General features: G+C 46.6%; 1 protein-coding gene across 2 annotated transcripts in view; it reads left to right on the forward strand.

The window, feature by feature from the left end:
* FGR (FGR proto-oncogene, Src family tyrosine kinase) overlaps nucleotides 1-23,014 on the forward strand; it is a 59,088-nt gene extending 36,074 nt beyond the window's left edge. The window contains exons 3-13 of one of the 2 annotated variants that reach the window (XM_083750848.1): nucleotides 11,919-12,183; nucleotides 13,352-13,454; nucleotides 14,381-14,479; nucleotides 14,823-14,926; nucleotides 15,528-15,677; nucleotides 18,279-18,434; nucleotides 19,747-19,926; nucleotides 21,093-21,169; nucleotides 21,546-21,699; nucleotides 22,119-22,250; nucleotides 22,417-23,014. In XM_083750848.1, the coding sequence (XP_083606974.1) occupies nucleotides 11,931-12,183; nucleotides 13,352-13,454; nucleotides 14,381-14,479; nucleotides 14,823-14,926; nucleotides 15,528-15,677; nucleotides 18,279-18,434; nucleotides 19,747-19,926; nucleotides 21,093-21,169; nucleotides 21,546-21,699; nucleotides 22,119-22,250; nucleotides 22,417-22,625 (1,617 nt within the window). In that variant the 5' untranslated portion in view covers nucleotides 11,919-11,930 and the 3' untranslated portion in view covers nucleotides 22,626-23,014. Of the gene's footprint in view, nucleotides 1-11,918; nucleotides 12,184-13,351; nucleotides 13,455-14,380; nucleotides 14,480-14,822; nucleotides 14,927-15,527; nucleotides 15,678-16,667; nucleotides 16,833-18,278; nucleotides 18,435-19,746; nucleotides 19,927-21,092; nucleotides 21,170-21,545; nucleotides 21,700-22,118; nucleotides 22,251-22,416 lie in introns of both variants that reach the window. The other variant, XM_083750847.1, reaches the window with a different exon arrangement.
* Nucleotides 23,015-27,555: the final 4,541 nt, after the last annotated feature.

The raw sequence follows: 27,555 nt of genomic DNA on the forward strand, positions 1-27,555 counted from the left end.
CATGGGACAAAATTACTTTAAAAAAAATATTTATAATATTTTTGACCTGTCCTTTATTGAAAAACAGGGTCATCACCAGAGGGTGGCTAGCTTGGTTATTTGCTTGGGCTACAGGCCCAGTAAAGGGGCCACTACCCTAATGTTTGTACCCTTTCCACCTTGCACAGAATACCCAAGAATCTCAGTTGCAGCATAGATGAAATCTCATTTTGCCTGTCCTGCCTCCCCCAGGCTAGGGGGTCCACTGAGGGCTCCCTAAATCCTGGAGCCAGCCCTGATCAAAATATTCCAGGGTAGAGATGCAAGAAGACATCAATTTCTGTTCTACCCTGTATTTGTTGCGTGGAACTCTGTTTCCATTCCACTGCAGCTCATTTTCCAACAAAAAACTAAGTTACTCGTCTCGCTGTCCACCAGTGAAAGTACTGACTTTCATAATTAATTACATAAATTACATTGCCATTATATTATTCCTCCCCGTTCATTTCAGCACAAAGGTCCCACAGTGCAAACAGGGGAAGAAAACGCAATCAATTACATATTGTTTGCAGACTGAAAGCAACGAGAGCGAATGCCAGTCCTGTTTTGCTGGATTGATTTCTGTTCTAGACATGGGATGAATAAGCAAATATCAGCAATTTTTGCTTCCATTTTCATCAGAATCCCCCAATATCCCTTTTCCAGTGTGGGGGTCAATCATTGGCACTCCACAATAAATGCAGTTTCAAAACCCACAAATAAGCAACAAGACAGAAGGCTACAAATATATTGTTTTATTGCTGCAATGTGCCCCAGTTATTGGTTGTACGAGAAATATCCCCTAGATAACAGCCATGGTTCCTCAGTGTGTGTCTGAGAGAAGAAACCCCTGGCAATGTTATTGTCTCTGCATGTTTATATATATCTAACCTCCCCCCGACCCAGCTCCAACCATTCCTCACTTGCTTCCCACTGTCCTACTAACCCAGGGCTGTCGGTGGCAGGTGTCTCTAATGTCCCTGTCACTCCGGATTAAGAGATGCGCTCTCCCACCCCAACCCTCTCCTGGGTGCCTTGCCTGCATTCCTTCACTACTTGCAGATCCAGACTCTGCCTAAGGGCCCGTCTAGATGCAGCTTTGCAATTGCTTTCCTTCCACAAAGATGGGAAGAGCTTGTTTTCTGAAGGTGGCATGGGGTGGGCAGCACATTTCGATTTTGTTTTGCCTTCCCTGGGCAAATTAAAATCCCTTCTCCAGCCCATACAGGGACTGATTTGTTTATTTTATATATTTCAGGGGTGTGTGTGTATAGATCTCTGTCTCTATGTATTGATCGTGTGTGTGCGTGTTTTCAATCATTAAATGCAAATAAAAGGTAAAGGTAAAGGTACCCCTGCCCGTACGGGCCAGTCTTGACAGACTCTGGGGTTGTGCGCCCATCTCACTTAAGAGGCCAGGGGCCAGCGCTGTCCGGAGACACTTCCGGGTCACGTGGCCAGCGTGACATCGCTGCTCTGGCGAGCCAGAGCCGCACACGGAAACGCCGTTTACCTTCCTGCTGGTAAGCGGTCCCTATTTATCTACTTGCACCCGGAGGTGCTTTCGAACTGCTAGGTTGGCAGGCGCTGGGACCGAGCAGCGGGAGCGCACCCCGCCGCAGGGATTCGAACCGCCGACCTTTCGATCGGCAAGTCCTAGGCGCTGAGGCTTTAACCCACAGCGCCACCTGCGTCCTAAGACTAAATTCATCTGTCCATAAATATACAAACGTTATATAAACTTTAAATACACATAGTAAGTAAGTAAATTGCAAGTTGTTTTTAATATTGCGTTTTCATGTTGTAACCTTACCCAAGACCTTGGTAAACAATAATAATAATAATAATAATAATAATAATAATAATAATAATAATGTGCAAAATCTTTTTTTAAAAAGCTTTTTAAAAACATACAAAAACAAAAAAGGAATACTCACACAGCAGTCAAAATCAAGACACCAATATTTCCCAAGCTGGCTTAGATGGTGAATGTGGAGCATCTAAGTCCAAAGCAGAGGAAATAAAATTCCCCCAGCTGAGGTGGAATTGTTCTGGGCCTCCATTCCTCTGGAGACACACAAATGTACCGTATGTGTTATTCCTTCCTCAAAAACCATAAGTTCTTAAACTACAAGGACAAACGTATATTTTTTCAAACTTTTCCAATGCTGGGCTACTGAAATCCCTGCTGCAGCAAAGGTTCTTTAGAGTGATAAGCTCTCATGTTAAATATGCATATTGTGCAAACTCATTCAACATTATTCAGTATAAGATAACCTGATCGTTTCGTTTAATTTGTAAAACAACCAGGGCTCTAAACAGAATTTCCTTAAGCTGACTATATTTTGTTGTCTAACCGGAGTTCCGATATATTTAAAACTGTACCTCCCCTAATAACCACTATGGATTTATCGCCTCCTGTGCCCTTTCTTTCCAATATATGAACAAGCTCCACTTTTCTACAAATCTCACTGCCAGGCTTCTGTAATCCTCATTATATTTGCAAGTTTGGCCATCTGAGCTACATTTAGAATCTTAGTCTCAATTTTCTATTTCTGCATGGTCAGATTTCTTCTATGCTTGACACAGAGCTATTCGGGCTGCTGTAAGAAGGTGCGGCCTCCACTGATTTATATACTGCTTAATATTCACAATTTTTAAGCGGTGTGAGATACAGTGGTACCTTGGTTTACAACCATAATCTGTTCCGGAGGTCTGTTTGTAAACTAAAACAGGTTGTAACCCAAGGCGCGCTTTCGCCAGTGGGGCCTCCAATTTTTGTTTGTTTGTAATCCCCGCAAAATGGGTTGTAATCCAATAAAAAGTTTGCAAACCAGGACACATACTTCTGGGTTTGATGTGTTTGTAATCCAAAACATATGCAAACCAGATTGTTTGCAAACCAAGGTACCACTGTAAAATGTCCTGGGTTTTTAAATAAAAAAAAATGATACATAGAATAAGAACAATTAAAATTCATCCTAGAAACAGAAAACTACATTAAAATGCTATCAATTTCAAAGTCAGGGTACAGGGACAGTTACAGTTGATTTGGAGGTCTTATGCAAGAAACTTGTTTCCCCAAAAGATTGGAATTTTTGCAGTAGGGAAAATGATGGAGAAACGTACTAGAAAGTGTGAGATAACACTTGCTTTTCATGCAATGCATGGGCGTAGCCAGGATTTTTGTTAGGCGGGGGCAAGCCTTTTGTTGGGTGGGGGGCAGAACCTCAGTTAGCAATGTATTTTTATTGATTGGGGGGCAAGCTTGGCTACGCCTGTGATGAAATACCACCTAACCTCCCCGGAATCTGTTCAGAATTAATGCTCATTAACCAGCTATTCTTACCAACCTGCACACAGATCGGAATGAATAAACTCAACAAACTGGTCAAAGGGCTTAGAGCAGCATAACTTGGGCACCTTATTTCGTGGAACATTGAACCAGGATACGGTTTCCTTGCTTTTGTTCTGAACATCTTCTTCCATCTTCTGTGTGCGCTCCCTCCCTCCCTCCCTCCCTCCCTCTCTCACTGTATCTGTACTCCAGATGGCTGAGAGAGATCAGAAGGCGCTCAGTTTTATGTCTCCCGGATTGCAGGGAATATCACCCAGCTGGCAAGATGTTCTGCTTCCTCTGTGCTGTGCACCTCCTCCAAAAATGCAGGCCGTAGTTCTTCTCTCCAATATGTTAACACAGTCAGTGAAGCCTCCCTGAAATTCCGGCATCCAAAGCAATTGCTTAGTTTGTCACTGGAAATCAATTCTGGAAAATCGGATGCAACGCAGCTTGCTGAGAGGGGTTTCCATAGGGTGTAGACAGATAAAGTAAGAGACGTCCAGATTCCTAGACAATACCTGTACCCCCTTTATGTTTGCACTGACTTCTCACTATTCTCCTCACACTTTCTCGGGGCCTTGAGCACTTAGCCCAGCATCCTGTTCTTGCCTGTGGCAAGTCCATAAGCAGGGCCTGAGCACAAGTGCCTTCTCCCCTCCTGGGATTTCCATAAACTGAATTTCAGAGGTGACCATTCAAAGAGATTGCTCATTGTCTGGTGAGGATGTGCCTTGAGGCACCAAAGATCTTTTTTTAACACCCAGGCCCAAAAATAACCCCACAAACACGTCTGGCAGTCCTGATGTGAATACCATTTGTTTGGAACCACAGGAGGCAGGAGAGCTCCTGTGCTTGAATCCTGCTTATAGGTTTTCCACAAGCATCTGGTTGGTCACTGGCCTGATCCAGCAGGCTCTTCTTAGGTTCTTAATGGACCCTCTCTAGCATTAGTCCTACTGAGAGTAGACCGCTGAAAATGACTGAGAGGTCCCTTAATTTCAGGGGGGTCTACGCTGAGTAAAACTTAGCTGGATACAACCCAATAACTGCAGTTCCAACAGGGCCATTCTGAACTGTTCCTTTTTTTTTTTTTTTAATAAATTTTTATTAGGGGTTTTTACAAAATAAAGTACAGAAATAAACAACCTTTCTTTTATCTCAACAAAGTTTCATAACTTCTTTGGACTTCCTCACATCTCCCGCTGCCATTTTCATCATCATAAATTTTTCCCAGCAATTTATCATCTAATTTGCAAATTTTATAACCACTCATTTAAATATAATCCTCTGTAAATTAGTTTCTCTTAATCTCACTTTACATCCCATTTCGATCCGATTTTGTGGTGGCCAATTATTTATGATCAAACATCCTACTTAACTTTCCGCCAAATCACAATATTTTTGTAAATAAATCTTAAATTTCCTCCAATCTTCTTCAACCCTCTCTTCTCCCAGGTCTCGAATTCTGCCAGTCATCTCGGCCAGTTGCATATAGTCCATCAGCTGCATCTGCCATTCTTCCAGAGTGGGTAGATCTTGAGTTTTCCACTTCTTGGCGATAAGTATCCTTGCTGCTGCTGTTGCGTACAAAAAGAATGTTCGGTCCTTCTTTGGCACCATCTGGCCGACAATGCCCAGGAGGAAGGCCTCTGGTTTCTTAAGGAAGGTATACTTAAATACCTTTTTCAGCTCATTATATATCATTTCCCAGAAGACCTTCACCCTGGGACAAGTCCACCAGAGGTGAAAGAATGTTCCTTCATTTTCCTTACATTTCCAGCATTTGTTGTCTGGCACATGGCATATTTTGGCTAGTTTAACTGGGGTCATGTACCACCTATAAATCATTTTCATTACATTTTCCTTCAGAGCATTACATGCCGTGAAGTTCATCCCCGTGGTCCACAACCTTTCCCAATCCTCAAACATAATATTATGCCCAATATCCTGTGCCCACTTTATCATGGCCGACTTAACCATTTCATCTTGTGTATTCCATTTCAACAGCAAGTTATACATTCTTGAAAGTACTTTAGTCTTAGGTTCTAACAATTCTGTTTCCAACTTCGATTTCTCCACCTGGAATCCTAACTTTTTATCCTTTTTAAAAATTTCTTGAATCTGAGCGTAATGTAACCAGTCTCGCACTTTATCTTTCATTTTTTCCAAACTCTGCAATTTCCAATTGTTACCCTCTTTCTCTATTATTTCCCAATATTTCGGCCATTTGGCCTCCATATTGGGTCTTTTTCGGGCCTTAGCCTCCAGAGGTGATAGCCATCTTGGAGTTTTATTTTCCAATAGGTCTTTGTATTTTGTCCAGACATTAAACACTGCTTTCCTGACAATATGGTTCTTAAAGGCCTTATTGATCTTAACTTTGTCATACCATAAGTATGCATGCCAGCCAAATGCATTGTTAAAACCTTCTAAATCTAACACATCAGTGTCCTCTAGAAGTAGCCAGTCTTTTAGCCAGCAGAAAGCTGCGGCTTCGTAGTACAACCTTAAGTCTGGCAGGGCAAAGCCCCCTCTTTCTTTCGCATCAGTTAATATCTTAAACTTAATTCTGGGCTTTTTGCCCTGCCAGACAAATTTAGAAATATCTCTCTGCCACTTCCTGAAGCACTCCGTCTTATCCACAATTTGCAATGTTTGAAATAAAAACAACATCTTAGGCAATACATTCATCTTAATAGCAGCAATTCGGCCTAACAAAGAAAGCTTCAATTTTGACCAACTGTCCAAGTCTCTCTTAATTTCAGACCAACATTTTTCATAATTATCCTTAAATAGACTCAGATTTTTTGCTGTTATGTTTACCCCTAGGTACTTTACTTTTTTAACCACAGTTAGTTCTGTTTCTCTCTGAAACCGTTCTGACTCTGCATCTGTCAAGTTTTTTCCCAACACCTTAGTTTTCTGTTTGTTTAGTTTAAAGCCCGCTACCCGACCAAAGTCCTGAATCAATTGTAACACTCTTTTTGTACTAGATTCTGGCTCTTGCAATGTCAAAACAAGGTCATCTGCAAAAGCTTTAAGTTTATATTGTTTCACTCCGATCTGGATCCCTTGCACCAACCGGTCCCCTCTAATCAAGTTCAAGAGCACCTCCAGGACAGAAATAAACAGCAAGGGGGAAATCGGGCAGCCTTGTCGTGTCCCTTTTTCAATCTTAAACTCTTCTGTAACCACATTGTTAACTATCAGTTTTGCCTTTTGTTCTGAGTAAATCGCGTCAATCCCATTTTCAAAACCCCGCCCCACTCCCATTTCTTTTAAATTCCCCTTCATAAATTTCCAAGAAATATTATCAAAGGCCTTCTCCGCGTCTATAAAAATTAGAACTGCTTTAGTGTTAATATTTGTTTGCAAGAGTTCCAAAATGTCAATAATGTTCCTTGTATTAGCAAATAAATGTCTTCCTGGGAGAAAGCCTGCCTGGTCTTTATGAATTATCTCATTTAAAACTCTTTTGAATCTTCCTGCCAAAACGTCAGCAAATATTTTGTAATCCACATTTAAAAGGGAAATGGGGCGGTAGTTCTTAAGTTGTGTCTTTTCAGTTTCTGATTTTGGTATCAATGTGATGAAAGCTTCCTTCCACGATTCAGGCGCCTTCTTTCCCTCCATAATTTCATTGCTGACCTCCAGCAGTGGTTGAATCAAATAGTCACTTAATGTCTTATAGTACTTGGAGGTCAAGCCATCTGGCCCTGGAGACTTGCCCAACTTCATATTCTGAATGGCCTGTTCTATCTCTAGTCGTGTTATTTTACTATTCAGGAGTGATCTATTTTCTTGTGATAGTTTTTTAAGTCCATTTTTCTCCAAAAATTTTGCAATCTCTTCCTCCTTTTGTGGCCCTTGAGTGTATAATTTCTTGAAATATTTCTGGAAACATTTTCTAATTTCCACCGGGTTCTGAATATTCCTTCCTTCTATTTCCAAATTTGTTACTATGTTCAGCTTTTGTCTCTTCTTCAACTGCCAAGCCAGCAGTTTCCCACATTTATTAGCCGATTCAAATGTTTTTTGTTTCATTGATTTAATCTTCCATTCTATTTCCTGATTTATCAGTTTGGAATATTGTGCCTGATGAAGTTTAATTTCTCTCAAAATCGGCTGTGACTTCGGGTTTACTCTTAGTTTCTTCTCTAACTCTTTAATTTTCCCCAAAATCTTGTCCTTTTTCTCATTTTGTAGTCTTTTCTTTATGGCGTTCTGTTGTATCAAGAACCCTCTCATCACAGCTTTGCTTGCGTCCCAGATTGTTCTTTTTTCCACAGCAGTGTTCAAATTTATCTCAAAATAGTCCTTTATTGTTTTTTGGGCCTTCTTGATAATCTCCTGATCTCTAAACAAGTTGTCATTCATCTTCCATCTAAAGGAGCCGGTTGGTAATAATGTCATGTCCATTTTCAACGCGTTATGATCGGAGCAGGTCTTTGGGCAGATTTCCACTTTCTTCACCTTAGGAGCCAGACCTCTAGAAATCCATATTTGGTCAATTCTTGTCCAAGTCAGTTGGGCTTCAGAGAAAAATGTTCCTTCTTTCCCTAAGGGGTTCTTTGTCCTCCATATATCAATCCAGTCCATGTTGTCTGTCATTTCAAAAAAGGTCTTTGGTAGTCTGCCTTCTTTAGTAACCTTTTGGCTTTGTGACCTATCCATGTTTGTAGAAACGATCCCATTCATATCTCCCATCATAATGATGTTATCATAGTCCAGATAATCCAGCATAATCTCATGCAACTTCTTGTAGAATTCTGATTTCCCTTCATTTGGAGCGTAGATTCCTAATATCAAAATTTTCTCTCCTTGGTGCTGTATTTCAATTGCCAAAATTCTTCCATGTTCATCTTTAAATAGAAATTTTGGTGAGAGGCTCTCCTTTGCATATATCACCACTCCTCTCTTCTTAACTAAATCCGAAGATATAAATTCTTGGCCTATCCTTTTATTTACCAATATTTTTCTGTGGAGCCTAGTCACATGTGTTTCTTGTAAACAAGTAATGTCTAGTTGCTCCTTTTTTAATAAGTGAAAGATTTTCTTCCTTTTTTCCGGGCTGTTGCAGCCATTTATATTCCAACTTAAAAGTTGCAGAGACATCCTGGATAGATCTGTTTAGTTTCCTTGGGATGGTATTTTGTTCTGTGAGTCTTCAGGGTTCTGGGGTACAGGCACCTGTGGTGGTTCAGACCCTGAGGGTAGTTCAAGTCCTTTATGAAGGTCCTCACCGTAGGCAGTCAAAAACTTATCCCTATCTTCCAAAGTTCTAATTTTGATCTTCTTCCCTCTAAAGGTAAAAGATAGTCCTTGGGGAAAGTCCCACCTAAAGATGATTGAGTTGCTTCTCAGCAGTTTTACTAAGTCCAAATATTCAGATCTAAGATCCAACAGCTGTTTAGGAATGTCCTTAAAAATCTCAATTCTTTTGTCCGAAATGTTCAAAGAGCTTCCGTAGTGCAGGCCCAAAATCTTGTCCCTTTCCTCCTTTGATCTCAACGTAATCAAACAGTCTCTGGGCCTTTCTCTCTTTGTAAGTCTTCCAAGTCTGAAGGCTGACACAATTTTAAAATCTTCCTCCTCTAAACCCCAGAACTTGGAGAATTCTTTGGTCAGAAACTCAGCTAGATTACCTTCTTCCACTTCTGGTATCGATCTTATCCTTAAATTAATCTCCCTGTTCCGAAGTTCCAACATAGAGAGATAGATCTGATGTACTCCGACCTGCTTACTGAGCGGCCTTACTTCTTTTTCCAACTCTCCCACTCTTTGGCTGGTCTCTTCGGCCAGTTTCTGATTTTCACCTGCAGCCTCCTTCAGTTGTCCGATTGCTTGTGCATTCTGTGCAACTTGCCCAGATAATTTGTTTAAAGTTTCTGTATTAAGGTCAATTTTCGCAGTTTGTTGGTCAACTTTCCTCTCCAAAGACTCCAATTTCTCAAGAATTCTCTCTAATACAGAACCAGATCCTCCTGAGGCCATCTCTTCTAATTGTAAATCCTCAGTTTCTTCCTCCCCTGCCTGTGACAGGGAGGTAACTTTTTCCTCCGAGGGCAAAGTGGGCACAGATGATCTGCGTGCTTGTGAGGCTGCAGTTACGGTTGTCAGAGTTGTTTGTCTGGTTCTTAATCCCTTTCTTTTTGCGCCACTCATTCCAAAAATATCTAGCAGTCAAGGTCAAGCTGAGTTATTCCCATGGGAAAGCTACGGCCCAGATGGTAGCAATCAAACAGAGGGCCGGGAAATAGAAAGTAAAACAATGTTTTTGTTGTAAGTCCTCAATCCTCTAGGGGGAGCATAAAATGTCCTAGGAAGAAGAGTCCATTCCACATACAAAATCTAAACCAATTCTTAGGGATCTTCACAAAAGTAGTTTTAGCAGAGTTGGTTTTAGGTTTGCCACAATATTTCAAGTTGTGCTTACTGGAGTTCCAAAATGCAAGAACGTAACCATTCTGAACTCCCTCAGACTGTCTCCAAGTTTAAATAGAATGTATCCAAATTTGCAGTCTGACAGTTCTACTGCTCAGGCAGTTCTGACACCTGGGCTTCTTAAACAGAATTGTAATCCACAAAGAAAGGAATATATAAGTCCTAATAAAAGTCCAAAAATCAATTGCTTACAGTCTTTAAAAGGAAAAGTAATTTCTGCGGGTGCTCAATCTGAGCTGTCAAAAGTTCTCTCTATGCCTCCACTCCTCCTGCTCTTTGCTTTAAAAATCAATGGCTGCGGAGGACGGACTTCCTTTTCCTCGTCTCTCCGCTTTCAGCTTATTTTCAATATTTTAGTCCCGAAATTTAGTAAAGTCCTCAATTACTCACGGGTTGTTACGTTTTGGAATCTTGTGTTGAAGGAAGAAAGGTCGGCGCTCACCGGCAACGGCAACGCGGCTTCGCTCCGCTGAATGCGCATAGACCCACAGCGCCGCTACCCCCTCTGCGATCCGGAGCCCCTTACGGGGTTCCCTCAACGTTTCGGGGGTAGCTCCTGGCGCCCGCCGGGTCCCGAGACCGCAGGCTTCCGCTGCCTGCGGTTTTCCAGAATGGGTCTCCGCTTCGCCGTAGCGGACGACCCTTTTCCAGCGTAGCTTCCCTCTCCCGGTTAGGAAAGGGCAGCCATTACCGTTCGCGCCGCCTCCGGAAGTCTCCATTCTGAACTGTTCCAAGTGTTCTCCATGAACTCCTGGCCCTATAGAGCCTACCATGTCTCTTCCCTTCGGCTGATGTCCCAGACACGTTGCCATGCAACCGGCATGTGGCAGAAAGGAAGAATTGTGGTTGGGGGAGGAGGGGGAGAGAATCACTGCTTGACGGTCCTTGAGAAAAATAAAGCCAGCAAGCTACCTTTCTTCCTCTGCTGCCTCCAGCTTCAAGTTATGTTGCACCATCTCCACACCCACCCATTGCATGTCTTGCACAGATGGATCTCGAGAGCCTTTCCTGATGGGCGATGGAATAAAGCTGCAACCCTTTATGATCATATCATCTCCTCATGGCTTATAGTCAGGGGTCCTTATAGACCCTCCTGGATGTTAAGGTCAGCACAGGAGGCTTTTCTTGGTAGTTCCTCTATCCTCAGAGGCTCAGGAGGGTGATGGCCCAGGACAGCTCCTATGTTGTGGAATTGCATTCCAACAGAGGTGCATCAGGCACCTCCATTATGTACAGAACTTCCCATTGTATGCTGAAGATACAGCTCTTTAGGCCTGGACTTTCACATTCTCTCTCTCTCTCTCTCTTTCTCTCTCTCTCTCACACACACACACACACACTACCTTCTGTATTCTCTTGACCATATTTTGTTTTAAACAGATTTTAAAAGTGTATTTCAAGTTGCTAAAACACACACACAGGGAGTATAGCTCAGTCTGGAGACCACGAGACTCTTAATTTCAGGATTGTGGGTTTGAGCCCTATGTTGGGTGAAAGATTGCACTAGATGACACTCACGTTCCTGTCCCACTCTACCATTTTATGGTTCTATAACCTTATGGTGAAGGTTAGGTAATAAAATAATAATAATAATAATAATAATAATAATAATAATAATATATCACCTGAGAATTACAGGGCAGTCGACAATATTAAAACATAAAAATACAAACAAAACATTAACCCCCCACCACACACAGTTTAAAAGGCCACAGATTGTTTAATCAGCCAAAGGCCTTGGAGAAGAGGAATGCTTTTGCCTGGCGCCTTAATAATAATAATAATAATAATAATAATAATAATAATAATAATAATAATGTGGAGGGGGCAGTTGCTCCTTTCCCCACATTTCAGATCACATGCTGTTATTATTCTTCAGTATGCACTGTTTGGTTGGTGAATGAAACCGCAAAACTCAGAAGTGTGAGTTTTGAAGGCTAGCTATGTTTTGGTTCGCATTCTGGTTCAAAAAAAGTGTAAATGAGGTAGTTTCTCATTTAAATGCAAACAAAACCAACCCATCCCTACTCCTATACCCTGCAGCCCTCAGTGTTTCATCCAGTCCTAATTTCTCTTCTCTCCCTCCTCTCCGTCTGTCTCTCTGATTCCATTTCAGGTGCTGCCAGCGATGGGTTGTGTGCAATGCAAAAGGAAGAGGCCCAATAAAAACCCCAGCAATGGCGGCGATGGGATGGCAAACCTGCAGCCCAACTCCTGCTACGATCCTGACCCCACCCCACAGAACCCCACCAACACGTTCACGCGCATCCCCGACTACAACAACTTCCAGGCAGGGACCTCGGGGCCTTCCACTCCGGCCTTCATGGGGGGGTCCAGCCTGTATCCCAGCTCCCTCCCCATGTCTGGAGCCGGGATTGCAGGTCAGTCTCTCAGGGAAGGCTGCAGCTAGAGGACTCAGGTGTGGTGGGCAGGCCTCTAATGCTTGCTTTGGCTGGGCCAGCCCTTTGGGACAGGGCTAAGTCATGGGTGGGGAACCCAATTCAGTCCTAGGGCCACATTTCCTTCTCAACAAACCTTTGGGGGCCACATGCCAGTGGTGGGAGGGGCCAGAGGTTAACATGGGTGGAGCAATGGATGCCAATTTTACCTTTGTACAGGGGGATGGTTGCTAGGTACACAAAAACACACAGTCCCCTCTATCCTCCAATCAGGCAATCAAGCAGCATGATCACAGAATCATAGAGTTGGAAGGGATTGAAGGGTCATCTAGTCCAACCCCCTGCAATGCAGGAATCTCAGCTAAAGCATCCATGACAGGTGGCCACCCAACCTCTGCTTTGAAGCCCCCAATGAAGGAGAGTCCACCACCTCCTGAGGGAAACCGTCCCACTGTCAAACAGCTCTTACTGTCAGAAAGTTCTTCCTGAAACTCCCTTCTTGCAACTTGAAGCCACTGGTTCATTTCCTGCCCTCCAGAGCAGGAGAAAACAAGCTTGCTCCATCCTCCATGTGACAGCCCTACAGATATTCAAAGGTGGCTATATCTCCTCTTTTCCAGGGTAAACATTCCCAGCGCCCTTAACTGTTCCTCATAAGGCTTGGTTTCCAGACCCTTGATCATCTTGGTCACCCTCCTTTTCACATGTCCCAGCTTGTCAACATCCTTCTTAAATTGTGGCGCCCAGAACTGGACACAGGATTCAGATCTCAAGGACACAAACCATTCAGACAAAAGCACTCAAGAGGAGTAGAAAGCAGGGCCAGTGAGGAGTGTGGCATAGGGAGAGAGCAGTAGTGGCTGGAGAGAGTCCTGAGGGCCAGGTGGAGATGCAGGGGTGAGGGTGGGGTGGTACACGACGACACACATTTGTTCCTCGCATCTGAGCTTTTTTCAAATGGCTTACAAAGTTATTTCTGGACAACTTGTTGGATGCAGCCCAGGTGGCGTTGGCATTTCCTGTGGACCGATTGTAATTCAGGAAATACCATGCTCTTAGGTAACATACCTGGGGATTTATCATGAGCTGGAGCTGCCTCTGCAGCTCTTGCTGGGTCCTCTCACTGCCTTTCTGCTGCTGCCCCCTGCAGGTGGAGGAGTGACCCTGTTTGTTGCCTTGTACGATTATGAAGCCAGAACAGAGGATGACCTCACGTTCAAGAAAGGAGAGAAATTCCACATAATTAACAACATGTGAGTATTGGCTTATGGGGTGGCTTAAAGGAGGAGTACAGAACGTTTGGCGCTCTAGAGTTGGCTCAGCTACAACCCTCACCAATCCTGGCCTTTGGCCATGCTCACTGGGGCCGATGAGAGCCAGTGCATGTATTCTTATTAATTTATATGTCACTTCCATGTTGTGAACCACCCTGTGCTCTTTGGGTGAAGGGTGGTCTACATATTTAATAAATAATAATGATAAAATAAGTGGCTTCTAAGTGGTTTACAGCTATACAATCAGCTACAAAATCCACACCTAATTAAAAGGCGCTGTGGGTTAAACCACAGAGCCTAGGACTTGCCGATCTGAAGGTCGGCAGTTCGAATCCCCGCGATGGGGGTGAGCTCTCGTTGCTCTGTCCCAGCTCCTGCCAACCTAGCAGTTTGAAAGCTTGTCAAAGTGCAAGTAGATAAATAGGTACCACTCCAGCGGGAAGGTAAACGCCATTTCCGTGCGCTGCTCTGGTTCGCCAGAAGCGGCTTAGTCATGCTGGCCACATGACCCGGAAGCTGTACGCTGGCTCCCTTGGCCAATAAAGCAAGATGAGCGCCACAACGCCAGAGTCGTCTGCTACTGGACCTAACTGTCAGGGGTCCCTTTACCTTTACCTAATAAAAACACACTCAAAACCAATTCATCCTTAATTAAAATATACACTAGAACAAACCAGGTGAAAAGAATAGTGTTTAAAACAGATTAAAAGAAAAGAAAAAAAGATCAGACATTGGGAAATGAACCTGAGACCTTCTGAATGCAAAAGCCTGGGTTCTACCACTAAGCTATTCCTCCACCCGGGTGAGTTTTATAAAGCTGTAGAGTTGGAAGGGAGCACAAGAGTCATTAGTTCCAACCCTTCCTCATGGTTCACTGGTTTCTTTTCTCTCTCCTGTTTCTCCAGGGAGGGTGACTGGTGGGAGGCGAGGTCTCTCAACACAGGAGCGACGGGCTACATCCCTAGCAATTATGTGGCACCCGTGGACTCCATCCAGGCAGAAGAGTAAGTATGGTGGCACCTGGTGTGTGTGTGTGTGTGCCGGGGATAGGAAAGGGGAGAGGTCCTCAAAGGAGGTGAATCTTTGCTATTAGCCGGGTAAGGAACCTTTTTGGCCTGACGGGCCAGATCACTTATCTCCCCACATCCCCAGGGGGTCAAAGTTGAGTGACAGGAGTGTGGAAGAGGGGTCTGTTCCCCCACAGGAAGCGCACTGGTGAAGCAGCACCCAGAAGGATTGAACCCAGAAGGATTGGACCTCGCTCTGCTCTACAGAAGCTGGCAACTTGGCCCGGGTCCTCTTCCCCTCTGTCTCCAAGCATTCACTTCTAAAATCTTCTTTTTCCAGATGGTACTTTGGGAAAATTGGCCGCAAGGATGCCGAGAGGCAGCTTCTGTGCCATGGCAACCCCCGGGGAACTTTCCTCATCCGCGAGAGCGAGACCACCAAAGGTAGCACCTTTCTCCCAAGGGTAATCTAGTCCAAACCCCTGCGGTTCAGGAATCTCAACTAGATCATACATGACAGGTGGCCGTCCAACCTCAGCTTAAAAACGTCAGCTTTTCTCCCTGTAAACAGATCAGGATGACAGTTCATTAAACAGGTCATCTGTGCTTTGGGCACGCTAGGTGTGCAAACAGAAGGGTCCTGAAAGACCCCAGGGAGGACACAGAAATCAAAGTAACTTATGGAAGAAGAAGGTTCATCTCCCAAATAGGTGGGAAATGCAATCCCTTTCGACTTGGCCTCGTGGAGTACAGCACCACCTGCTGCCTTGCTGTGCAATTATGTCTTGATCATTCCTTGATCATTGTTTTTTTATTTATTACATTTATTTCCCACCTTTTCCTCCAAGGGACTCAGTGCGGCATACATAGTTCAAAGCTGAGGGGGCGGGGCTTCAGAGAAGGGGTGGGACCTTGGCTTCTCCATCCCTGGCCTTTGATAGGTTATTCCACAACTGTGCACCAATCAGTGTCTAAGGAATGTTTTCCATTTTGCTTTTGCTCCTCCCTTGGGCCCTGCCTCTGCCTCCTGCTCTCCTCCTCCCAGGTGCCTACTCACTATCCATCCGGGACTGGGATGAAGTGAAGGGCGACCACGTCAAGCATTATAAGATCCGGAAGCTGGACAATGGCGGCTATTACATCACCACCCGGGCCCAGTTTGAGACGGTGCAGCAGCTGGTCCAGCATTATATAGGTAGGGTGTTGTGGGGAGGGATCAGCAGGAGAACGGCAAAGAAGAGACAGGGGCAGGGACTCTGGACCCTCCTCCTCCAGCCCTTCAAGGATTTGCCCTTCATTTCACAAAAGTCGCCTCCACACTGTATGTTGAGAGCACTCCTTTATACCTCTTTAAGAGCAATGGAGGATCCTGGGAACTGTAGTTCGCCAAGAGTGCCGGGAGAAGTAGGTCTGTGAGGTCAGCATCCTGAGCAAACTTCAGTTCCCAGGGTTCTCTGGGGGAAGAAGCCACTGCTATAAAACTATACATAAGAGAGGGCTTTAAATGTATTGTGTGGAGGTGAGCAAAATTAGTGCCGGAGCTCAACTCTGCCTGGAAGTGGTTTCCTGAAATCCAGCGGTGGATGACATCCATTGGCACTGGTGGGATGGAAGGCAGGGAGCCCAACAGTAGGGGGCGACAGAGCCAGTCTAGTTTTGTCCCTACCCTCCTCCCTGCTGAGTTCTGCAGGGGGCACCATTGAGTCTAAGGAGGAGGAAGCTGATAGGCAGTTCTATGCCCTGGACCGAAAGGGTGACAGGGTGGGGGCCAACTGAGGTTGGTGGGGCAAGGACCCATATGCCCTAATGGAGCCTCCACCGCTGGAATCCTTCATCGCTAAGCCTAGGACTTGGAAGATTGTCCTTCCTTTTTGCTCCGGACAAATCCTCAGCATCTCCTGGTAGTGCTGAAAAACTCTGGGAAATGGCTGCCTGTTGGTTGCAGGTTATGGGGATTGGGAATTGCTACTGGCAAATCCAATGAGTGCAATGGTTTTGCTACCGCTTCAGTTTCTGTGTAGTAAAAGGGTATTTCCCCTTCGGTGACCAACTTGTTCTGCACTGGCTATCTTACTGTTCTTTATCTCTTCTTCTCTCCCTCCCCCCCTCTTTTTTTAAAAAAATGTGTATTCCCCTTTTTTTACCCCCGCACCCAATCCTTCCTTTCCGGGGCTCCTTCTTCAAGAGAGAGCTGCAGGGCTGTGCTGCCGGCTGGCTGTGCCATGTCACAAAGGGATGCCCAAGCTGGCAGACCTGTCCGTCAAAACCAAAGACGTTTGGGAGATCCCGCGCGAATCGCTGCAGCTTATCAAGAAACTGGGCAACGGGCAGTTTGGGGAAGTGTGGATGGGTAGGACTGACCGCGAAAACAGAGGAGACGGAGCCCTAGAGGGGAGAAGGAAGAAGGCAAAGACACCAGGCCAAGTGCCAGTCACGGGGTGGGCATGCCAACACAAAGTGGCATCCCAAGAACATCCAGTGGGCCCTGGTGGACCAGGCCAAAGGCTCTTCTAATGGAGCATCCTGTTTTCTCTGTGGCCTAACAGGTGACTCTGGGAAGCCTGCAAGCAGAACTTGAGTGCAACAACCCTTTCCTTACTTGGGATTCCCAGAAGCTGGGATTCAGAGGCAGGCTGAAGTCAGAGCACAACCATCGTGGCTAGTAGACACTGATAGCTTTATTCCCCAGGAATTCGTCCAGTTCTCTTTTAAACCCATTCAAGTCTGTGTCCATTGCTATAGTCTTGCTATCAAGGGCTGCTAATGTCCTCACATTATTGTGCCTTTTGGGAAGAAGCAGGAGAAAGAGGGCACCTGCACATGAATTAACGCAGGGGTCCCCAAGCTTTCCTTGCCTCGGGCCGGTGTCTCAAGCGATGATTGCGTGGCGGGCTGGAGAGCTTGCGCCCGTAAGCACGCGCACATGCTATTTCCAGCGCACTTCCAGGTCGGAGGAGGCCCGTGTGCATGCGCACAAGCTATTTCCAGTGCTCCTCCAACCAGGAAGTGTGTCCCCGCGCTGCGCCAGTAAGAGTGGGCGGCAGCAGGGGTCGCTGCGGGCCGGATAAACGAGTCCCTCAGGCCTTATCCAGCCCCCGGGCCGTAGGTTGGTGACCCCTGATTTAATGTCTTCATTCTAACATGCAAAAGTCACTGTAGGGTGAGATTACAATCAGCCTGTGTTGATTTGTTTGGAGGAGGCAGCGATTCTTCTGAATGCCCGTTGCTGGAAACCAGAGGGGGAGAGAGGGCTGTTGTGCTCAGGTCTCACTTGCGGGCTTCCCAGAAGCATCTCCTTGGCCAATGCGAGAACAGGATCCTGCACTAGAGGAGCCATTGGCCTGATCCAGCAGGCTCTTTGTATGTTCTTATGCTCCATCTGCGCTCAAAGCAGTTCGTGTAAATACCAAAACAGTGTCAATACAGTAGTATAGTGCCACTTCATCAATAACTTGGGTAAGAGTGGCCAGGCATTAACTTTATGGAGTTGATTTCTGCAGGCAAGCTTGAACCTGCCCCAATGCTCTCTTTCTATGCAAGTCAAAAAAGGAAATCTATTCTTGTGCAGAGAGCAGCTGCTCTAAAAGTAAGCCAAGGGCACCAACTAGTGGTCAAAGCAGATACTTCTGCCTGATATAATATGGGGCCTGGTGCCACACTCCTCTTCTTCTCCCTCCTGGACCCTGTCCGTCCCACCTGGGTGCATGTGGAATCCATCACTCCATTTTCCATCTCGCATTCTCTTTCTCTCTCTCTTTCCCACCTTCTCCATCCCACCCCATTCCATCCATTACAGAGTACAATGATGGTCTCTGCCAACTACTAACCAGGGTGTGCCCTTTTCCGAAACCCCAGACTATGGGCCTGTCTAAGGACGCTTGGGAAATCCTGCGCGAGTCCATACGCTTTGACAAGAAGCTTGGCATGGGATGTTTTGGAGATGTGTGGATGGGTAAGGTGGGGGGCCTTCCAGGGTCACTCTGTAGCTTGGAGGGCACATGAGTTGGAGGTGGGTGGGGGAAGCCCATGGAATGAGAGTGCATTTTAGGATCAGGCAACTTTTGGGAGGTGCTGCTGACCTAGGAAAGATCAGTATCCTGCCTCCTTTGAAAAGGCTGTAGCTCAACAGCAGGACAACACATGCATTGTATATAGAAGGTCCTAGACGTCACCCAGGAGATGTGAACCTGTGGCTCTCTGGAACTTGTTGGACTCCAGTTCCCATCAGCCCCTGCCAGTGTGGCCAACAGTCAGGGATGGTGGAAGTTGTAGTCCAGCAACCTCTTAGAGAGCCGCAGGTGACCCATCCTTCATCTAGTCACTGGCATCTCCAGTCACAAGGATCTCAGAGTGCAAAGGCAGGGCAAAATTTTCTGCCTGGAAAAGTCTTCTGCTACTGCTATTCTTCCTATTCAGAACAGGCTCAGGGGGTCTCTCTTGGTGCAGATGACACCTCATAGCTTTTAAGAGCAGCCAGTAAGTGCATCGCGCCCTGCAGAGCTGTGATGTTCAGTGATCAGTCCTTCAAAGCACAGGGTTTAGTATTGGATCTGCAACTTCCTGAGAAGCAAAACTCTTCGTTTCTTTGTTTAAATATAAGTTCTGCTTTCTGGCCCTTGCTGCCTTCAGGCCAGAGTCAGAAGCGGTGAACTCTCAGAAGCTGGCTCCTTGCAAAGTAGGGAGGGTGAGGCAGGGGTGCCAACTTGAATAAAATTTATTTGGGGGGGGGAGAAGCTCCACCCAGTATAATCTATCACAAGAGTGGCAAGGAGCATCAACTTCAAGGCTCAGCCCCCTCAAACATTTTATTGGGAGGGGGTGAAGGGACCTCAACAACTAGGTGTTGGCTCCTATGGGGCGGGGTCATGATTGAGCTGGATTTCCATTGCTCGGGGACTGAGCCTTCCAGTGTGCTGCATAGTTCCTGGCCCCCTACTACTAGCAAAACAGAACAAATGAGAAGGACAGACATGTATTGGAAAAGGAATACATTCTTCTGCTAGGAAGTTAGACAAGGGTGGAAGCAGTGGAATTGGCCCTTCTGGGTTGGGTTTTTCAGAAGGAGGGCATTCCTTCCATCCCACACATGTTTCACCTCTCTGCTGAGGGAGCACCATCCTGATCTGGCATAGCTTCCCCCTCCCATCCATCTCCATCTCCACATGGGTCAAGGTGGGAGAGCGCAAGGGAGTGCCCTCGATCCGGTGGGCGCCCCCTTGCCAACCCCCTCAGTGACTCTTTCCCGTGCTTCCCGCTGGCTCCAGGGACCTGGAACGGCACCACGAAAGTCGCGGTGAAGACGCTGAAGCCAGGGACCATGTCTCCGGAAGCCTTCCTGGAAGAGGCCCAGATCATGAAGCGCCTTCGGCATGACAAGCTAGTGCAGCTGTACGCGGTGGTGTCGGAGGAGCCCATCTACATCGTCACCGAGTTCATGAGCCAAGGTGCGGCCATATGCTGGCGTGGCTGGTGGGAGGGCGCCAAGGCTTCCGGGTGGGTGGCAGGCAAGCAACTAGCCGCAACCCAGAGGCATCCCAGGAAGCTCAAGGGCGGGAGATTTCAAAACGGGCAAAAAGAAGTTCAACTTTGTACAGTGCATGGTTTAAACTATGGAACTGGCTCCTGCAAGATATAGCAATGGCTGGCAATTTGGCCGGCTTGAAAAGGATATTAGACAAATCCATGGGGGGGGGGTCACAACTGGGAATGGTAGGGCGGGAGGCAGCTAAGCCCACAGTAGGTGGCGCCACAGCCACTGATGGGGCACAGACCATTTATTCTAGCTTTGTCCCCGCCCCCTTCCCTGCTGAGTTCTTCAGCGGCAACTTTGGGACTCTGACAAACCACAGTTCCCTGAGAATAGATGTCAGAGAATGGAAGTTTCCAGTTCTCCTTGCAGTTGAGAAAGAGGGAGGGACTTGGCGGAGGGAGAGCATGTGAGCCTGAGATTTCTGCAGGCTTGTCCATGTACAAGGGAACTGTGGTTTTTCTTTTATGTTTGAAATGGAATTCTGGAAGGTACCGGGAGGTCAGTGGTGTTGGGTCCCTGTGCAATTGCAGCCTTTTTAGTTAAGTTATAAAACCACTGATGGCCTAGCCCAGCGGTAGTCCACGTGACGCCTTGCAGATCTTGCTGGATTCCAACGCTCATCAGGCCCAGACAGCAGGACTCATGGTCAGGGATAAGGGGAGATGGAGTCCTGCAGCACCTGAAGGATACTACATTGGCTACCTCTGCACTAACCCAATTATCTAGTCTATCATGGAAAAGGTCATCATATGCATTCAGCTTTTCCCAACCTGGCGCCCACTTTCCAAGATGTTGTTGGACTGCAATTGCCATTGCCCCTGGTTATTGGCCACATTGGCTAGGGCTCCTGGGAGCTGGAGTCCAACACCACTGGAAGGGTGCTAGATTTAGGAAGGCGGATAAGACTCATTTCCCAGCTGCTTGCCTGCAAGGGAAGGCCAGTGGCAGGAAACTGGGCATGGAAAGTAGACCAGACAGAGAAACTGGGCGAAGTGGTTGATGGGCAACTGGTGCTGGTGGGTTATTGGGAAAAGATCCTAACAAGATGCTGGTCTAATCTCCTGACTCTGCCCTTCACAGGGAGTTTGCTGGATTTTTTGAAGGATGGCGATGGCCGGTTCCTGAAGTTACCTCAACTGGTAGACATGGCAGCCCAGGTAACTGGGGGTGGGGAGCAGTTGGGGAAGCTACATTTAATTGAACAATAAAATTCCCTAGACAGCTTAAAGAAATGTGAAATAAACAAGCATGCCTGTCATTCAGTCTCATTCTTTCCTTTAGAAAGGGGTAATAGACTGTATGACCAACTTCCCCAACAGGGTGCCCTCCAGATGTTTTGGACTACAATTCCCATCAGTACCAGCCAGCATAGCACAGCCAACATTCAGGGGTGATGGGAGTTGTAGTCCAACAGCGTCTGAAGAGACCTTAAGTCAGAGGAAGGCTAAAGTATGAAGATGATCCTTGGGCAATGAGTGACGTCATTTGAGTCACCCACCTCCCTGTTGCATTCTCACTTCTCCACCACCCAAGATTGCCGCTGGAATGGCGTACATTGAGCGGATGAACTACATCCATCGGGACCTGCGTGCTGCCAACATCCTTGTGGGCGACAACTTAGTGTGCAAGATTGCTGACTTTGGCCTGGCCCGCCTCATCGAGGACAATGAATACACAGCACGGCAAGGTAAGCTCCTGGAAACATACCGTGTTAAGAAACCCAAGATACTGTCTTATACCAAGTCAAGAGTATTTGCCCATCTAGCCCAATATTGCCAACAATGACTAGCAGTGGCTCTCTGGGATCTTGGGTAGAGTTCTCTCTCATTGTCTCTTACCTGGATGCCCGAGGGGCTGAACCTGGGATTTTATGCATGCAAACCAGGCAGGGCTGGCGCCAATGTTGGCATGGCTGGGCATCTGCCGGGGAACCCACTGACAAAATCCCCTTGGACTTGCTACAGGGAAGAGGCAAGAGCGCCCTATGGATGAACTGGGCCTGCCTGGAGATGTGTTTTGTGGTGGTTTGGTGCTGGGAGGGGAGGGGAGGGGACATTCCCCTTCTGTGTCATCTCAGCATCTTCTTCCATCTCCCTCCCCTGCCAGGTGCCAAATTCCCCATCAAGTGGACGGCCCCAGAAGCTGCCCTTTACGGCAAGTTCACCATCAAGTCGGACGTGTGGTCCTTCGGCATCCTCCTGACAGAGCTCGTGACCAAGGGGCGAGTCCCCTACCCAGGTAAAGCCTTCCCCTGTCTGGAGAGATGGACCTGACCGTTTTTGGTTGCTCTCCATTTCTCACTTTCCCAATCTTAAATTCACTTCTCGTCAGAAATCTACGGTGACTTTCTCCTCTGGAGCTCTCTGCTGAACCCTGCCCAACCCCCTCGCTCTTTTTTCTGCAGGCATGAACAATCGGGAGGTGCTGGAGCAAGTGGAGAGGGGCTACCGCATGCAGTGCCCAGGGAACTGCCCTCCGTCGCTGCACGAGCTGATGGTGCAGTGCTGGAAGAAGGAGCCTGAGGAGCGCCCCACCTTTGAATACCTCCAGTCCTTCCTTGAAGATTACTTCACTGCCACAGAGCCTCAGTACCAGCCGGGAGACAACCAATAACTGTTGCTGCAGATGCCAGCAGGGACCATGGACAGCCCATTCCCTGGGACACTTTGGGACTTGGCTGTCCGCAGAAACAGTCCTCTCCCTTCTTGGAGCAGGGGCCAAGGATCCCTTTTTGTACAAGTGGGGTTGGACTCCTATTTCCTTCTCTCTCTCTCTCTCTCTCTCTCTCTCTCTCTCTCTCTCTCTTCCCTTTTTTTTACAATTCCACACCGAGATTTTTTAATTGTGATTTTGTGTTTTAAAGTTCTGCTTCTTCTTGGGCGACTGCCGTGCTGATTTTTTGGAATTAAGAAGAGGACTGTGAGCCAGGGGCTCGGGTTAGCAAAGGGAGAGAGTGGGTTTTGTACAGTACATCCTTGCTTAATAAAGTTTCCTTCCCCCAACCCTCCCCTCCCTTTCCCTCCTATATTGTTTTGGAACATGATAGTGCTCTTTGGACAATAAACAACCCTCTCTTCCCTTCCCACCAGCCCTGGTGCTCCCAACTCTCAGAATCTCAGAAGGAATGAAGCAGGCATGGAGAACGTCTAAACTTCCAGATGCTGTTGAACTGCAGCTTCCATCATCTCTAGCCATTGGCTGATGGGGATGGGTGTGATGGGAGTCCAGCAACATCTGGAGGGTTGACAGGTTCCCATACATCCCTGGAGTGTAACCTATGACATTACAGAGGTTGTTGGTCCCCTAATTCCCATCTGCCCAAGAGTGCAGCATGGCAAGAGGTTGGGGATGATGAGCGTTGTAGTTCTGCAACATCTGGAGGACCCCAGATTATCCAGCCTTGGCCTGTATTGAGTGGCTAAAGTTCTCCAGGGCTTCAGGCAGGAGTCTTTCCCAGACCTGGAGCTGCTGGGGATTGAACCTGGAGCCTTCTGCATGCCAAACGCCTGCTCCACCACTGAGCTATGGCGCTTCCACTTTGCACAGCATGGGTGGGCCACCTCACAAGGTTGGTTGAGATTGCTGAACTCGGCCCAGGTGGCTTGCGAAGGGATTGTGGGTCTGCCTTCATTGTCCTCTACAATTCCATTGCCACCCAGCCCCAACTCACAAGATGCTCAAGGGCTTTGAAAGGGGTTGTTGGTTGTGTTTCACACCTGCCCCCCCCTTCTATAGCTTTCCCTATCTTCCCCCATTTCCTTAACCAGCGATGATATTATTAAAGCCATAATCCACTGGGGGTGCGATGATAGTGGGCGGTGTTACAAAAAGCGGCTCACATTGAAGGTGCAAGGGGGAGGTATGTGCTATGGCTTTCACTGAAGGAAGCAAGAAGGGTTGTTTCAGAGGGAAATCTCTGCAACTGCGACTCATCTATTTTGTATCAGTGCCTTCCGATAGCAAGATACAGTGGTATCTTGGTTCCCAAACAGCTTAGTTGTTGAAAAAATCGGCTCTGAACACCACAAACCTGGAAGTAAGTGTTCCTGTTTGCGAACGATTTTTTAGAAGCCGAATGTCTGGCATAGCTTCCACAACTTCCGCTAGAGTGCAGGAAGCTCCTGCAGCCAATCGGAAGCCGCGCCTTGGTTTTTGAACAGTTTCGGGAGTTGAATGGACTCCCAGAACGGATTAAGCTTGAGAACCAAGGTACCACTGTAATGTTCCTTATCAGACAGGGAGCTTAGGTAGCCATCTCATGAGAGTTAACCATGACAACATCTATATCATGTGCCCCTTATGTTTAAATCACTTATCATGCCACTTTAAACAGTCATGGCTTCACAAAAAAAAATCAGGGAACTGTAGTTTGGTAAGGATGCTGAGAGTTGTTAAGGGACCCCATTCCCCTCACAGAGCTGCAATTTGCAGAGTTCCCTGGGAAGAGGGACTGGTTGTTAAGCCACTCTTTGAACTGTAGCTCTGTGAGGAAAATGGGGGTCTCCTAACAACTCTCAGCACCCTTAACAAACTACAACTCCCAGGATTCATTGGGGAAGCCAGGAGTATTTAGTGTGGTGTACAGGCAGCAACCGATGTGCACAGGGGTTACATTTTGGATCCCCATGCACATCGTGGGCCCCTGTAAGGCCATCCTGTTCTGCCCCTTTCTGTGATGTTTTCAGGTCATTTCCTGGTTCAGGCTGATGTGTGTGCACGCAGTCGCACACATAATGGACAAGCGTAAAACAGTTGTTGGCTGTAGTAGAGCTTTAGGTATACGACAAATGAATATACAAGATTGGCAGCCGTTCTCTCAGGGATTCCAGTAAACCAGGAGTCTAAAATTCCCTACTGCAGAATCAGGACTCCGGAGTCAGACCAATTCATGCATCTTCCTAATGATGTACTGTCAGGATTTTGAACATTGTGGACATGAAAAGTACCTGGTTGGTTACTTGTGTATGTGAATGCAAGTAGTTAAACCATTGTATCAGGAGCAGGAAAAATCACCACAGCCCAGAGGGAAAGGGCAGGTCAGCAGTAGCTACCTTGACCACCATGGCCAGTCTCCTACCTGAGGAGATGAACAAGCAAGGGAAAAGTATTGAGGTAGCAGCATTGGATCAGGAGGGCAGCAGTGGGCAAGACCATCCTAGAAGCTGCCTCAAAAGATGAAAACTTGTCAAAGTGTCACATGAAGTCTCACCGCCACCATCAACCCTTGTCTCAACAGTCTTGTAACCCAGAAACTCCCTTAAACTACAAAGGACTCGGGATTTTGCAGGTGATGAGGAGAAAAGTGTCAGTTGACCAGCTGCGGTGCCTTAGGCTGCCATCCTAACTGTGCTTACCTGGGAGTAAGCCCCATTTAATTCAGCAGGACCTGCTTTTGAGTGGACATGGTTAGGATTGCATTGCTATTCAGTCTGGGCAGTATCTAGTGCTCCAGCTAGCTCAAGGATTTCCACTTGCGCAATGGAACTTCTCCCCTCTCTCCCCCCCTCCCCCAAATCTGCTCTGTAGGATCAGAGCAACTTCCGGCACAGATTTGGGGGGGGGGCAGAAGGAGGGGAAATTCCATTGAGCCGTCAAAAATCTCAGCATTAGCAGAAGCACAGAGTTGGATACTGCCCTCTGTTTCCCGTCTTTGCCACAGACTTCTCCCCTGGAGGTCAATCTTTTGGCAAGGAGTTGGGTTCATTGGGGGTGGGGGACCCTGAATCTTCTTCTAAGTGTCACGAGAATGCACCTGAGGGGAACTGACATTGGGGGAAAGGGGAATGATCTGGATTACTGGCTAGGATATTAATTTGTGGAGATAAAAATTTTATTTTTACAATCGAGACGATTGTAATGAGTTGGGAAACTGATCTGTTTCAGAGCAGGGCCTGCTGGGGAATTAACTGGTAAATGGACCGAAGATGAACAGGTTTGGGGGTGATCTGGCGAAGGGTGCCAATTAATTGACGGCTTTTTCTGGAGTGGCTTGTGTGGGAAATTGTTCGACTTGCCTTCTGGAACATTTACATTCTCAACTTGTATCAATACATATCAGTTAGCGTATGCAAAGGTTCTGCAAAAGTGTGTCTCTGGGCCCCTGCCCCGAAACTTTTCCTTACCCAGCATCACCCCTGCCTGCAGCACATGGCAAGTTCCTTGCTGAGCCATGCTCAGGTGAGTTTCCCAGTTATTCTCCTAGCATAAGGGCCCTGTTTCTCCCCAGAGGCTGACTTGAGGCCTCCCTCCCTCCCTTGCAGAAACAAAGCCTTGTGTGAACTTGGGACATGAGCTCAGAGTTCTGAAAATGCTTAGGTCTGGAGCATTCAGTGGCTAAAAAGCTCCCTTTCCATGCTGAGGCAGAAATAGTAGCAGGTTTTCAACCCACTGCAACCCTGGATGATGACACCCCTGGGTCATAGGCATGATAGACAACTTAGCATAATTTTGAACCCTGGGTCAGCTGCAGCAAGGCTAGGGATGCACAAACCTTGCCAGATTTGGGGTTCTCTCAACCACTCATTCTTCCCAAGTTCAGTTCTCCTCATTTCAACATCAGTTTGCAATTTTTTTGGGGGAAAGAAATCCTCGTGAAAATTTGTCTGCAGGTTATTGAGAATTTCCCCCAATACACTTGTTTGTATGTCATTTTGTCCAATACACACATATTCCTAAAGCAACTTCCTTCTAAACTAATGCATTTCAGTATGTTCACTTTCATGGACACGTGGCTTTTAATGCACATTTTAATCCAGTACATGCATTATTATTTTTTTGTACATTTGGTTGGAGAGCTTCATTGCAAAATTCAGAGAAGAGCGAATTTCATAGGATGGCTACGTTTTGGTTTTCGTATTGTTTCAGAAAGAGTGAATTGGGTAAATTCACCTTTAAATGTGAACTGAATCAAACCCCCAGCCCCATCCTTACTTTCAAGGCAGACCCTTCCTGAGCTGGAAACGTAAACACAAAAGTCAAGTTCCAAGCCTCTACCTGCTCCCCTCCTTTCCAAGTCCTTTGGAGCTACCCCATTTTACACTATGTTTTCTAATAAACAAATCTGTAAATAAAGAGAATTAAACCTTTCTACCATGAGGGGAAGTTTGCGAGTCTTTGCCACGTGGAGACGAGAGTAAGAATAAAACCAGGGCAAAGGGAGATTGCAGTCTTTGTTGCAGATTGATCCAGGTTGCCACTTGAAGGGAATTAAGTATGTATGGGGGGCATTATTAGGGGGTGGCCGAGGGGGCCTGAAGCATGGACCTTTGCTTACAGGGCTACTGGGCATGGTGCAAAAGTCTATTGAAACCCAGCATCTTAATTTGCTTTGAGATCTACATTTGCACCTATGCCTATAAAATAGCACATTTTATGCATATTTGCGTCGTGGCCCTGATCCTTTCAAGTTCCTAGCAATGCCACTTGCATGCTTATTGTTGCACATCTGCTATCCAAGGAGAGGGACTCTGCAGCCCTCCAGGCGTTGGGACTACAACTCCTATCATCCCTGACCATTGGGGGCTGACGGGAGCTGGAGCACAAC

The sequence above is a fragment of the Podarcis gaigeae genome (assembly GCF_964106915.1).
Source record: "Podarcis gaigeae genome assembly, chromosome: 8".
Classification (NCBI taxonomy): Eukaryota; Metazoa; Chordata; class Lepidosauria; order Squamata; family Lacertidae; genus Podarcis; species Podarcis gaigeae.